This window comes from Nilaparvata lugens, chromosome 3, assembly GCF_014356525.2.
Source record: "Nilaparvata lugens isolate BPH chromosome 3, ASM1435652v1, whole genome shotgun sequence".
NCBI lineage: Eukaryota > Metazoa > Arthropoda > Insecta > Hemiptera > Delphacidae > Nilaparvata > Nilaparvata lugens.
Window position 1 is genome coordinate 37,190,528 of NC_052506.1, and position 13,467 is coordinate 37,203,994.

Genomic DNA, 13,467 nt, shown 5'->3' on the forward strand with positions numbered 1-13,467 from the left:
GTTTTAATTGATTTAAATGTTCACGTTTTACACCCCTCCCTTTTTGAAAGTCTATAGTCACTAAAGCCCATTCTGTCACATCCGGAGCTCCTGGGATGTTTGTTTAATTTGGAAAAAGTTGCTACCTCAAAGATGTTTCTTCAATTTGAATCTAGGATCGGTGATCGAGCTCTACACGTCCAGATGGACAGGAGACAGCATACCCCAAGCTTCTAGGACTGCCATCGATTCAGAGGCATCTCAGCGGTTTAAAGACACATGTTCACGAGACATTCATGAACCCGTAAATTTATGGACTCGTACATTGATGGACCCATACTTTGACCGCTGTTAGAATAAAAAAATAAACTAGGATAATACAAATTAACTCAACTTCAGTTATATCATAAATTCAACCTACCTTAGGTTATATAAAACTCAAATCAATACTTATTACTTTAAAACACAAATAGACATTATCTACTTCAATATCTTGATTTAATAGAAAAGAATTTATTTGTAATTAGGGTCATGCCCTTTATACAAAGAGATGGGTACATAGCATTCCATAATTCAATACTTTAATTCACTAGTATATGGAATAACTTTTATTTATAAGATCTTTCGAGTATAGTAGTTATTTTGTTCAGTCTGCTCTCTTATATAAATTACATATAGTGTAATTTAAAAGATAAATTACATGATAGGTGTTTCCTTGAGAATCATGAAAGCTTTTCATTAGAATCAGCAAAACAAATAAAATCTATATCACAAAATACTGTCATTTAAATTTAGGTTAATAGCTTCCTCTTCAAAAATAATTCAAAATCAAAAAAATCTCAATTCCTTCTAAAAGGCACTGTACTCTAAATTTCTACAAAACATATACCGTTCATTTTCTTCCAACATTTATCAGTTTGAATTACCATTACCATCTTCCATTCAAATCAAAAGGACTATTCTCAATTATCATACTTTAATTACATTACCATACAATAAATACTTTGATGGAAGCTTTCATCGATAATAATTTCCTTAATTATATTATAAATCTATGATGTACCTTTAGTAGTGGTTATAGGAGTAAAATTTCCATTGTAAGGTGACAAATTTGATATCCTCTCTTCTCAATTAAAGCAATTACTGAGACAGAAAAAACTAAAAATGCTACTGGAACAGAAGGTTCCAGAGCCAAATACTACCAAGCCTAAAGCTGGCATAAAAGCCATGATTAACACAAAATACTGTGACTACATTTTGTACTGCTTACGACAGAGGACAGACGCTGAGTGAAGCCACTGTATGCTTGCCTTGTCGAGGACAGCTGTTTATGGCCTCACTAGATAGGAACCTAACCAACATTAACTGTGATTGGGAGTTACTATTTTCTAGAAAAATTTCCGCCAATAGAAAGGAACGGTACAACTACAATCTAAGATACATTCTCCCACCAAGTGACAGCTATTTTCCAAATTCCTAACCAAATAAGGCATGATTGATAATCAATCAGACACAAATTCCTTGCCTTATAAGGTCATGAACCAGACTGATGCTCCAGGAAAATCGTTGATTTTCTTAGTACTATATAACTTCTACGCACACACTAACAGAGTCGACACAACACAATGCAGAAAAGCAAATCAGAGAAAAAATCTGTTATAACAGACTTCTCATGATAATTCGCATAATCCTCATCATTCACAATTGGAACAATGAATATTGTTACAATTTCAACAAGCAATCGTCATAACATTTCAAATTAAAAAATTACTTTTCTGTCGCTTAAAACCGCACATTAATATCTCAAACCGTTTTAAAGTTATTCACATTCAAAAATACTAATAAATCATACGAAAATGGAATAAAATGAGGACATAGAAAATCTTAAAACTATCAATATCTTCTTTTTTAAGTATGAGTAATTACTTATAGCACAGAATAGAGAACACTGAACACTGGTTTATTTATTCCGTGCTTTTAGTAACATCTACTCACATATTCAACACTTTAAACAGAAAAGTTTTATCTGTCAGATTTCTAATATACTCACTTATTTCATGTCTCATGATTTATTGGTACCTATTTTTAAAAGTGAATAACTTTGAAACGGTTTGAGATATTGATCTGCGGTTTTTGCCGTTCATTTTCTCTTGAAATTCTGTATTTAAATATTATCTATTATCTATTATCTATTATCTATTATCTATCTATTATCTATTATCTACTATCTATTATCTATCTATTATCTATCTATTATCTATCTATTATCTATTATCTATTATCATATGACCACCTTCCCATTTATAAAAAATTAAGTTGACAGAGAAGTAGTTTTTTTAATTCGAATAGGATCCCCAATCAGACCTATCGTCAAATTTCCCTTGTAAAAGAAATATTGAGTTTTTTCCATAATTTTCACCAACTCTGTTTACTATTGCAGCCATAAATTATAGCATAAGCTGTAGGTGCCGTACGTACCAAAATTGTTTGCATATTGTTCGTTATTTTTATTTTTTAGACTACTACAGCATGAATAATAAATTTAGAATCACTCATACAAAAATCAATGAATGTACCAAAACAAAAATCTAACTACACGGAAATAAAAATTTACATGTTAATTATCATTTATTGGGATTAATTAAAGTGTTACATATTTACAATTGAAGATATAGTACTAATGTTATTTGTAAGTGCTGTGCCACACATTGGAATTGGAACTGAACTATTAGATTGGAGGTGCTCATGAACCTCAAAAATTCCGAGGACTCAGTCTGCGTCCTCTCATCTCCTCCCCTCCCTCTCATCACTGCTGTATGTTAAACTCCATTGCCTCCATTTATCTATTTATTGGATAGAGCAAACGCATACAATACCCAGGAAAGATAAAACAGTCTATATTGCCCAAAACTTATTCTATCTCTTAATTTTATCTCAATTATTGATTACTTATTAATTGATATGAAGGTATTATCAGTCATACCGTATGTCAACATAACTTCCAAAGATTTTTCTCTCATGGCTGACAGTAATTTGTATCTGTAGGCTTGTAGCACGGAATAAGGAAACCAGTAAGTGTTCTTTACTCCGTGCTTGTAGGCTACTCACTAAACTCCATCGAATCGGTACACATCAAATTGTTGATCAAAGTTTTCTACCGATAACTGTTTATGTACAGAAAATAGTAGGCTATATTATACTTACTATTTCAAATGGTGGTCTATCATACACTTGAAAGTTGACAAAATAACACACATAGGCCTACAATAAGTGCACCGATAGCAAATAGCAAAATGGTTCGATATTATGCATCACCCTATTATAATTACTGTATATAGATCGTTAAAAAAATATTTCAAAAAAAGCAAAATAGCAAATAGACCGATAGTTGAATGCTATAATGGTAAATTCAATGTTTTTGAACTACTATATCGTTATTATGAATGGAGAAGCTCATTTGAATCTAGTAATTTTCAATAATATCACATTTTTATCCAAGAATTGTTTTCTAACAATTTTAGGATTCTTGGTACATGGAAGTATAGCACCAGTCTCAAGACACGCTGTTCTTGAGGAGCATGCCAGAAAAATGCGAGAAACAATATCAAAGTTTTCAACTTTGAGGGTTGATCACACAGAATATGCCTGTCTCAAGGCTCTCATACTTTTCAAACCAGGTAGGTGAAGCAAAAAACGACCTTCGAATAGTATTTGCATTATAAAAAATTACATTATAAAATATTCTCTCATCGAAATAAGAGTGAATGCAGAGGTGAACATATTATTATTATAACAATATTTCAGTTATAGATATCTGTAGTTTATCATCTCCATTGTTAATATTGAATCAGTCCCACCCAATCAAACTGGAAATTCATTCGTTGAGATTATAGAAATTATCATTGAAAACAATCTGCATGTGAGAGCTAAAATACAAAGCTATAAGCTTTTGTTAGTTGTTTCAAGACTTTGTAATTTTTGTGAATAGTATTGAATATGTTATAATCCCACACACTATCACAAGCCATGACAAACAATCTGTAGCATTCTTTGTACTATTAGAAATTGAATGACGTTAACAAAATCAGTGGATCTTATATTGTATAGGTAATTCTTTCATAGAAAAAAAACTTCTTTACATAGGTCATGGTAACCTAAAATAGGTGATCAAAATAATAGTGAAATGGAAAAGATGAACAGAAAATGCATTCGGAAAATCACCAATAGCCCACTTCATGCAAAAAATAACTAAAAGTGGAATATAAGTCGGTTTTTGAACCGATATCACTGATTTATGACACACATTTTCAAAATTTGTGTTCAGAACAATTTATTGGATAAAATTCGATAAAAATGTATTTTTCAGGTGCTCGAGGTCTCAGAGAACCTATCCATATTGAATTACTACAAGACCAAACTCATGTGATGCTCCATGAGTATTGTATGGCCAAAGACAAAGTGCGTTTTGGGAAGCTACTAGTTTCACTGCTGGCTGTCACTTATCCGAGCAAGCAGAGTCTCCAAGAGCTATTCTTCCGCAAAGCTGTTGGAAATCTGTCAATCGAGCGTTTACTCGATGAATTCCTCACAGACTGAGCTATCAACTTGCTCCATCAGTCTTCAACCCTAATCCAATAAGCGTATGATATACGCTCATAATATTATTATAGAGTATAGGCCTACTCATTTGAACAAGTACAGTGATTGTAATTCGTCCTCCGGTATCCGTATCTGTCGTCCTCCTGCATTCTTATACATTACCAGTATATAAGGTTATTGACTTTGACTTGAATATTTTAATTCCTGAAAAATAACAATTATATATAATGACAAGCGCCCAAAATTTACAATACGATACGTTCCAAGCTTGACAAACAATTTTGTTCAATGATGTTCATTAGCCAAGAAAGCCTCTTTTAAGAGTCATACCTTTTAAATACAAAAATTCCTAAATTACAATAATACACATTATTCGCGAGTCCATACAATATAATCCACCCGCTGAAAGTTATTAGAATATGGGATATTGATGAAGATATATTCATGGCTACGGAATATTCCAAACAAAACCGTCTACATTCTTCCTTCTTCTCGGCGCTTGGTAATTTTCTCAAAAAGCAATAAAATCTCCAATAGCTTTACCTATAGAATGTTCTTGTACCTAAGTAAATATAAATTATTGTAAATTATGAAGTGTGACTGTGTGAAATGAAGTGTTTTATGAAAATAATTCAACAGAAAATATTAATGTATTCATCAATAACTATTTAAAGTCTATATATGAAAGTTTTTTATGGGATGGTTCCTTATGCAATAATTTTTTGTAACAATAAAATAATATAAAATTAAGATATTTATTTAATATAAATTGGAATAGGCCTATCATAAATTTCGAATCATTTTCTATCAAGGTATCTAGTCAAATACAAACACTGAGCCAAAGAAACTTTGTTAATAAAACATTTCTTCAAAAGTTGTTATGGATTTATTTTTGCCCCAGCTTTCTTATTTCATGAACAACTCAAGGCAAATATAATGAGCTAAAATCCAATAAATATTCCAAAAGACAACCAGATTTATAAACTTGAATAAAAATATATCATATTCTTGAAACCACTTACAGCATTTCTAAACTCAGTGGTAGGCTTCTTACATGAGAATGTGTTTACTGAGAAATTATTACATATAATAAAAGAAAAGTGTTAGTATTAATAATTATTATCGTACTTTGAATTCAAAGTACCTCATTTTCTGGATATTTGCGTGATAATATTGTATCCGGCGTTTATTCTAATTTATTCCTCGGTCTTATGTAAGAAACTTCCTGTAATTTGACATTTGTAATTCGACACTAGACTTTATTGAATTACAGTAGTGACATCTACAGCAGTATTGAATTATTTTAGATCGTTCGGCACATCAGTAATATTATATACTGGTGAATATTTCACCATAGAACATTCATAGAATATTTATCTCTGGAAAAAGTGAATAGGCTACTACACAAAAAGCTAAAATTGGTAGCTATTCTGGTAGATGGGTGTGTGATGACGCTTTCATTTTTTTAACCACACTGTTTACTCGCAATTACTGCGCTTGACATTGTAGACGAGCCCTCCGCTAATTTAAAAATAGCGACGCTACGCATTGGAAACAGTGACCTCAGAACTACCTTCAGCTTTGCAAAGCGCCGAGTATATATCACATGAATGAATTTATGAAAGACCGACTCTGATGTCACAGCTTTTCAACTTTCATAAAAGCCAAATTGAAAACCAACTCAGTTAAACTAAGCTTCGTGATAATGGCTATTTTAACATTGTGAGTTGTATCAATGAGTGCCTATATTGTAACAATTATTATCGTACGAGTAGTGAAATAATGACGTGAGGTAAGTCAATGAAGTCCTTGAGCTGCCAGCTGACTTCTTCAACTTCTCGTGAGAAAACCTTAAAATATGATATTTTTCACGTACAAACAGTTAATTATAGTCGTTGGTTGAATTTCAATATCAAATCAGTTTTTCTGATACTGAAATAAGCACCAACAAGACTCTTCATCACTAGCAAGCAACTCATTCTCTATCATTAAAATTATATCATATAGGCTTTATCATGAAAAATTTATTCTCTAATATTTTCTTGAAACAATATAATGATATATAAAAATCTTCAGGCTACTATTATCATCTTATAATTATATTCTATAAAACAGGGTGATTCATAATTATGGTAAAATAATTTAATACGTGATAGTAGAGGTGAAAATAAGAAAAAAAGTTCTTATAAACATATATCCATAAACGCTTCATTAGCGAGCTATACAGGGTGAAAGATTTCGCCCGGAATTCAGTTCCTCTGGTGAAATACACCGATGCTGAATTGTTTGGGGACTAGTTTTTGAAAAACGTATGCTGGATTCATATGGAAAAATATCTGAAAAATTGAATAAAACTAGTCTGGAAGCTGTAGTGTGAGTAGTTTTTGAGAAAAAAGTTGAAATATGCAAAAAATCTAAGTAGAAAAACACAAACTTCTACGTTTGATGCCCAATAACTTTCTTTAATGACCAGTAAACAAATCATTTTTCGCAATAAAAATTGTAGAGAATTTAATTCTGAAAAGAATGATGTAAGCTGTGTGGAATAAATTTGAATAAAAGTTGAATAAATTGTATTCTTATGTAGTACATTACACCACAAAAATTTGTTGTTTTATGAGAAGAGAACTAATAACTCATAGGTTGTAACTGATTGCAAATAAAACATGGATTTTAATAACAGCTGTTCCAAAACAGCTGAAAATTATTTTCAGAAATATTCTAGCTCACTGTTGAACAAAAAAACAAACTGTAAGTTAGGCCTACTGTATCCGCGCTGTGTTTTTTGTTTAATCTATTAACCAGTTATTTGTAACCATTTCACTTTGCTTTTGTGTTAAGTGTTAACTTTTTAAAAAATGGCAGGTAATTTTAGACATTATTCATACTCCGAATTAGCTAACTTGCATTTAATGTATGGAATGGGACACTACTGTAATAGTACTGAAGCAAGACGTTTGTATCAAGAGAACTTTCCTAACCGAGTATGTACAAGTTCAAGGATTTTGCCACTATTCATCAACGTCTGTCTGAAACAGATTCTTTGATATCCAAAGAGCACATTTATGCAGGCAGACCCCGATCTACTATGACTGTTGGGTTAGAAGAACAAGTTCTTAATGAAATTTATGAACATCCAGAGAAGAGCACAAGAGAATTGTCAGTGCAGTTTAATGTCAATCAATCTATTTATTATTTGGAGGATACTAAAAGAGCAACAATTACATCCATACCACCTCCAGAAAGTTCATACTCTATTGCCACAAGACTGTATTCCCCGTGCTGGTATTTGCCGATGGTTTTTAGTAAAACTTGTTTACCCAAACTTTTTAACAACCGTTTTATTTACCGACGAGGCACACTTGACAAGAACAGCAATCGTTAACGTCCACAACTAACATATTTGGGCAGCTGAGAATCCGCATGCCATCAATCCTAATGCTTCCACAACATCAGTTTTCAGTAAACATTTGGGCAGGAATCATAGGATATCATCTACTTCTGTTCGAGCTTCCTCCCAGGCTTAATGGCATAATCTACTAGTCTTTTGGTATAAGTTTAATGTCATTTAGATATGCTACTTTCATATAAAAAAAGTCTTTTCATGAAAAACAGAATATTTTATTTGCAATCAGCTACAACTTATGAGTAATTAGTTCTCTCCTCATAAAACAGCAAATTTTTGTGGTGTAATGCACTACATAAGAATACATTTTACCCAACTTTTATTTAAATTTAGTTCACACAGCTAACATCATTCTTTTCAGAATAAAATTCTCTAAAATTTTTATTGCGAAAAATGATTTGTTTACTGGTCATTAAAGAAAGTTATTGGGCATCAAACGTAGAAGTCTGTGTTTTTCTACTTAGATTTTTTGCATATTTCAACTTTTTTCTCAAAAACTACTCACACTACAGCTTCCAGACTAGTTTTATTCAATTTTTCAAATATTTTTCCATATGAATCCAGCATAAGTTTTTCAAAAACTAGTCCCCAAACAATTCAGCATCGGTGTATTTCACCAGAGGAACTGAATTCCGGGCGAAATCTTTCATCCTGTATAGCTCGCTAATGAAGCGTTTATGAGAACTTTTTTTCTTATTTTTACCTCTACTATCACGTATTAAATTATTTTACCATAATTATGGATCACCCTGTATAGAATATCTTATAATATATTGATTATTATTATTATTATTATTATTATTATTATTATATAAATATACCTAAATTATGCGTTATGGAGTAAGTTTTTTAAAGCTTATATTTTTTACTAGATGATATTCCTAATTCTTGTACCATTATCCTAATGAATGCTATTTTGGCATTTAAAAATACATTGACATGATTCAGAACAGCCTAATTGTAGAATTAATCCTGCAGAGTGAAAAATGCATTTTTGTGTAGCAAGTTATGTTCCACCCTTGGTGTTAAGGAACAGCCCTCTGCAGGAGTAGTCTGCGCTGTTCTCTCCGAACAGTAGTGTCTAATAATACAGTACCTGGACTCGTGTACAGCAGAAGCGAAACAACTGTCACTCAAAAATAGATCTTCAACCATAAAAATAACACAATTCGCTGTAATAAACTCTCTTATGATCAGTGACGCCATTCAACTAATCATTTAGGGGGGGGGGGGCAAACATCAGATGTTATTATTGGGAGTATGATATATACCTCCTGATGAAAGGGGGTTCGGGATTTTCCCCAAAAATATTGCGTTGAAACTTGACATTATTGTAAGTAATTTATCACCAAGTACGGTGCATGATCCATTTTTAAAAGGATCAATACAAAACTATTATTCATTATTGACAAGAAATTCATTAATATAGGTATCATAAGATATTTATCATGAATAAAAGTAGATTGGAATTATACAGAGTTTGTGAGAATCATGAAAGCAGCTTCATTTTTCTTTTATAATTATAATTTGACAGTAGATTTGAGTCGATCCCAGTCAAATTTAATAAAACGATCATTCAAAAAACGAGAGAAACATTGAGCTGATTCTATAATAGGTCTAAGTACTCATCAACTCTGTAGATGAGTACAAACTTATTGTGTCCTCTCTCTTCTGCTTACACTGTGGCACATTGCAGATAGCCTAATTCTCAAGTTGCAAATTTTTCTAATAACTCACTGATTGTGCCCTAATTGAACACACTCTATCTATCCAGGCTTTAGCCATACTTTCAATGATATTTTGCTGGATTTTTAATACTGTAAAAGGAATTACACTGCTGCTGTTTGAATTGAATTATTATGGGATCTCAATGCTCCAAGTGTAGATACACTGGCATTTCCATTATTATTTATCTGGTCTTTGGGGGGGGGGGAAGGCTTGAATGGCGCACCTGCTTTATGAACAAGAAGATTGAAAATAGTTGAGCGAATTGAGTACTATTCCCCAGCAATGTTTCCATGGCAATCTTTTTACACGGCTTCCTCTGCTGCATATGTGGGTCGATCATCCCGACGTCGCTCTGAGAGAACCGACGTCGAAATGCCGAATGTCGACGCATTTTTGGACCGAAGTCCACACACTGGCCGACGCCATAGTGGTGCTGAGTGGAGGTGCTCAAACTCGAACGCGACCCACAATCAAGCCAACAGTCTTATTTTTAGAGTGCAACCTTCTCTTAGTGATTTGTGACGTGCCTATACGACGTGTTATTCTCTCAGTTTTCTTTGCAATAATAACCTATTCGTCCGAGTGTGATTTTTAGTTAGGTACCGTAGTAGTGGTGTTCGTGAAAATTTTCTGGCTACACAATTCATTATTAGGTGAGTTCATTTCAATTAAATCTTCACCAAAAATCTTACAATACCTCAAGTCTCAAGAACCACATGTTCATGTAGGTAGCCTAGTTGACAAAATAGCTTCCACAACTGTTCAAATTTAAGACCAATCACAGCCGAGAACATTTTCCCACTTATTTTGAAAACTTGTCTGGTCGGCGATAAACTTCTCAATTTTATTTATCCGTATACATTTTCTGAGGAACCCGAAAATAACTAAAATAGTGCTCATATATTACCACTGTGTACGATAAAATCTCTGCTGTGATTTAAATGATACTGGAGCATGTGAGTTGTGTCTTTCCTCACAGTAATAAAATCTGGATGAAGTAAACATATTTTCTTTTGAAAGGCGCACCAAATATCAAATGAGATCTTAAGTAGTTTTCACTATGATTAGTGAGAATCAGACGTATTGGTCAATTGGTGAGTGTGTGTGTGTGGGTGTGTGTGTGTGCCTTGATTGAAGTCTATAATTATCAGAATATTGGAGTGCATATGCCGTAGGCCCTGCATAAGCCCTGAAATTGAGGTGCGGATGCGACCTGAAAACACAAGACGTAAGCCAGCTATCTCATAATATGCCATATATTATGTTATTATTATTTAGTGGATGAGACTTATTGTAAATTGATAAAAAATATGACATTTGAAAATGGAAAGAGATGAAATTAATAAAGTCATATGAAAATAGTGAAATCATATAGGGATACGAAATGATGGAATAATGTGAAAATTTAACTTTATGGAATACAGTACTACTATGCCAGACATAAAGCTCATTTTTATTTGTTTCGATTTTATTCGGTAGAAATTCCTTATTATTTTTATTGATTTCTTATTTCTATAACCAGACAATTATTAATAAAAACTCGTATATTTTCATAAATAAACTTATGAAAGTAACTTGAACCTTTTATAAAAGAATACTCCTTATTACTATTAACCAACACATTTGTACCTGCCATGTTTTCACCTTCAGAAAACTTGAATACACAGTAAGCTACCGGTAGCTATTGAACCAAAAAATAGTAACTTTTGAAGCACTGTATAGTACCGGTATGTGTATTCTTAATTTATTTTTAAAATATTATTTTCAAGTTCTCCATTCTCATTCAATAAGTACGGTATGTTTCAAACGAATTTTTCCATTTTTTTTTGGACTGGGTTGACAATAAGATCATTGATTCATATACAGTATATGACTACCTAGTTCAAATACATTTTACTAGATATTTGCATTTAGTATGTTTTTACCACTGTAGTATTTGATAAAACTATAACACTCGCCGTCACCAACTTATTGCGATACAAGAAAATACTGGGTTTAAATAACTATTATCATATAAAGTATGTCGAAACAGCCTTAAAATAGTCTTACATTTTTTCGAAACAACATTATCTTACTTTCTTACTCTACACTAAAAGAGGATGACGAGTGAGTGTATTATTATCATGACTTATCTTTCCACTTCTTATCTTCTATAGTTCTGATATATGTAGCTGTAATATATTCTGTTGGATGAATTTAGTTTCACACAAATAGTGTTTATCAGTAGACCTACGGTAACTGAATATCTTATTGCCAATAAGAATAATCTGCTTACAAACCATAAAGTTCATTCCAAATCTTGATTCAGTTCAATAAACACTGTTGGGAGAGGAAAGAGTTTTGTTTGAATTCGTTAGTGAACTATTGCCCTATTGGTCTATGAATCAATAAACATTATTTTTTCAACTACGGTACCGTATATATACATTCCAATAAATCGTTGATAGTTTCTATCTTGTTTGATCAGTTTTATTCCCATATTGACCACTCTCAAATTTTAATAATCTCGCAGACTTATACAAAATTATTTTTATTGAGTGTTCAAAATTCAGATATTAAATTTCAATTCTATGTGATACATACAGCTAACAATCACAATGGCAGCTCATTTCATGCCGAAGTTAAATACATTTCGACCTATTCACCTCCAACAGATAATAACATAGGTACCGTATTTTATTTGAAAAAATATACGGTAATATAATTCCATTTCTCTTCTTCGATCAACACTGACAATTTGACAGCAGGCAGAACACAATGTAGCCTATAAATCTAGTATGCTCATGGGACATCATTTCATTTTTGTACAGTACCGTATCAGTTCAATTTAATAATTATTATAGAGTATAATAATGTGATTAAAAACATTTTATATATTGCATTATTCACTCACAAATAATGTAATATAGTTTTGTTTACACCCAAATCGAGTTTTAATTGTGAAGTTTGTGTGAATAAAATTATCTAAGTAAAAAAAACAACATACCATTATATTATTTATGTCTTCATGGAATAGATCATCAAAATCTGTAGCATTTAATTTGTTAATAGAATTACGGTATCGAGTTTTGCCCTTTGAGTAGCTGATATGCTTATGTAGCCTACTATTTGAAGGATGCTTATCTGGTGTATGATTTTGGAGACTGTTGCATCACTATTTCCATAATTAGACTAGTGATTGTTCATGAATATTGTGATATCTCTCAAGTTCATGAATAGAATTATTAAATACCCTCAATTCAAGATTCAAGCAAACGCTTATAAACATAAATTACCTAATGCCAAAGAGGACACAAAAAGTTCGAATATTGTATTCTATTAAATATACTACAGTATTGTATTTCTTGTATTTTTATTATTATGTTCACATTGTAGCCTATCCTATTTTTGTAGGCTAATACCTATATAGACCTAATTATATCAGCCATTGGTTGAATGATATGTAGGCCTATAAGCGTATGGTGTCGCAGTAGTGGTTAGGGCAACAAAAGTCAAGTTTAAAAAAATAGAGCCTACCAATTTGGATTTGTCATAATATAAAATATGAATTGATAAACATTAAATTAACAACTATAGCAATCAGTTTTTTCGGATTAACATCAAATGCCGTTCAACTCCCTCAGCCAGAGCACAGCCTCCTCATCCGCCAAATGATGAATGGTTGAATGATGAGACCATATGAGACTCGTGACTCGCATAATAATGATTATAACCGATAACCCAATACAATAGATTCAATATGTTTTGATTCCGTA

General features: G+C 32.1%; 2 protein-coding genes across 3 annotated transcripts in view; both read left to right on the top strand.

Moving 5' to 3' along the window:
* The window catches only part of LOC111044706 (nuclear receptor subfamily 2 group F member 1-B-like), a 29,738-nt gene extending 24,283 nt beyond the window's left edge, over nucleotides 1-5,455 (top strand). The window contains exons 7-8 of the mRNA XM_039423660.1: nucleotides 3,501-3,656; nucleotides 4,346-5,455. Coding sequence (XP_039279594.1) covers nucleotides 3,501-3,656; nucleotides 4,346-4,575 — 386 coding nt within the window. The 3' untranslated portion in view covers nucleotides 4,576-5,455. The remainder of the gene's footprint in view (nucleotides 1-3,500; nucleotides 3,657-4,345) is intronic.
* An 815-nt stretch (nucleotides 5,456-6,270) lies between these two features.
* The window catches only part of LOC111044703 (solute carrier family 2, facilitated glucose transporter member 1), a 49,750-nt gene continuing 42,553 nt past the window's right edge, over nucleotides 6,271-13,467 (top strand). Inside the window, exon 1 of one of the 2 annotated variants that reach the window (XM_039423667.1) lies at nucleotides 6,271-6,370. The gene's annotated coding sequence lies outside the window, so the exon portion shown is untranslated. Of the gene's footprint in view, nucleotides 6,371-10,197; nucleotides 10,366-13,467 lie in introns of those variants that run through there. The other variant, XM_039423666.1, reaches the window with a different exon arrangement.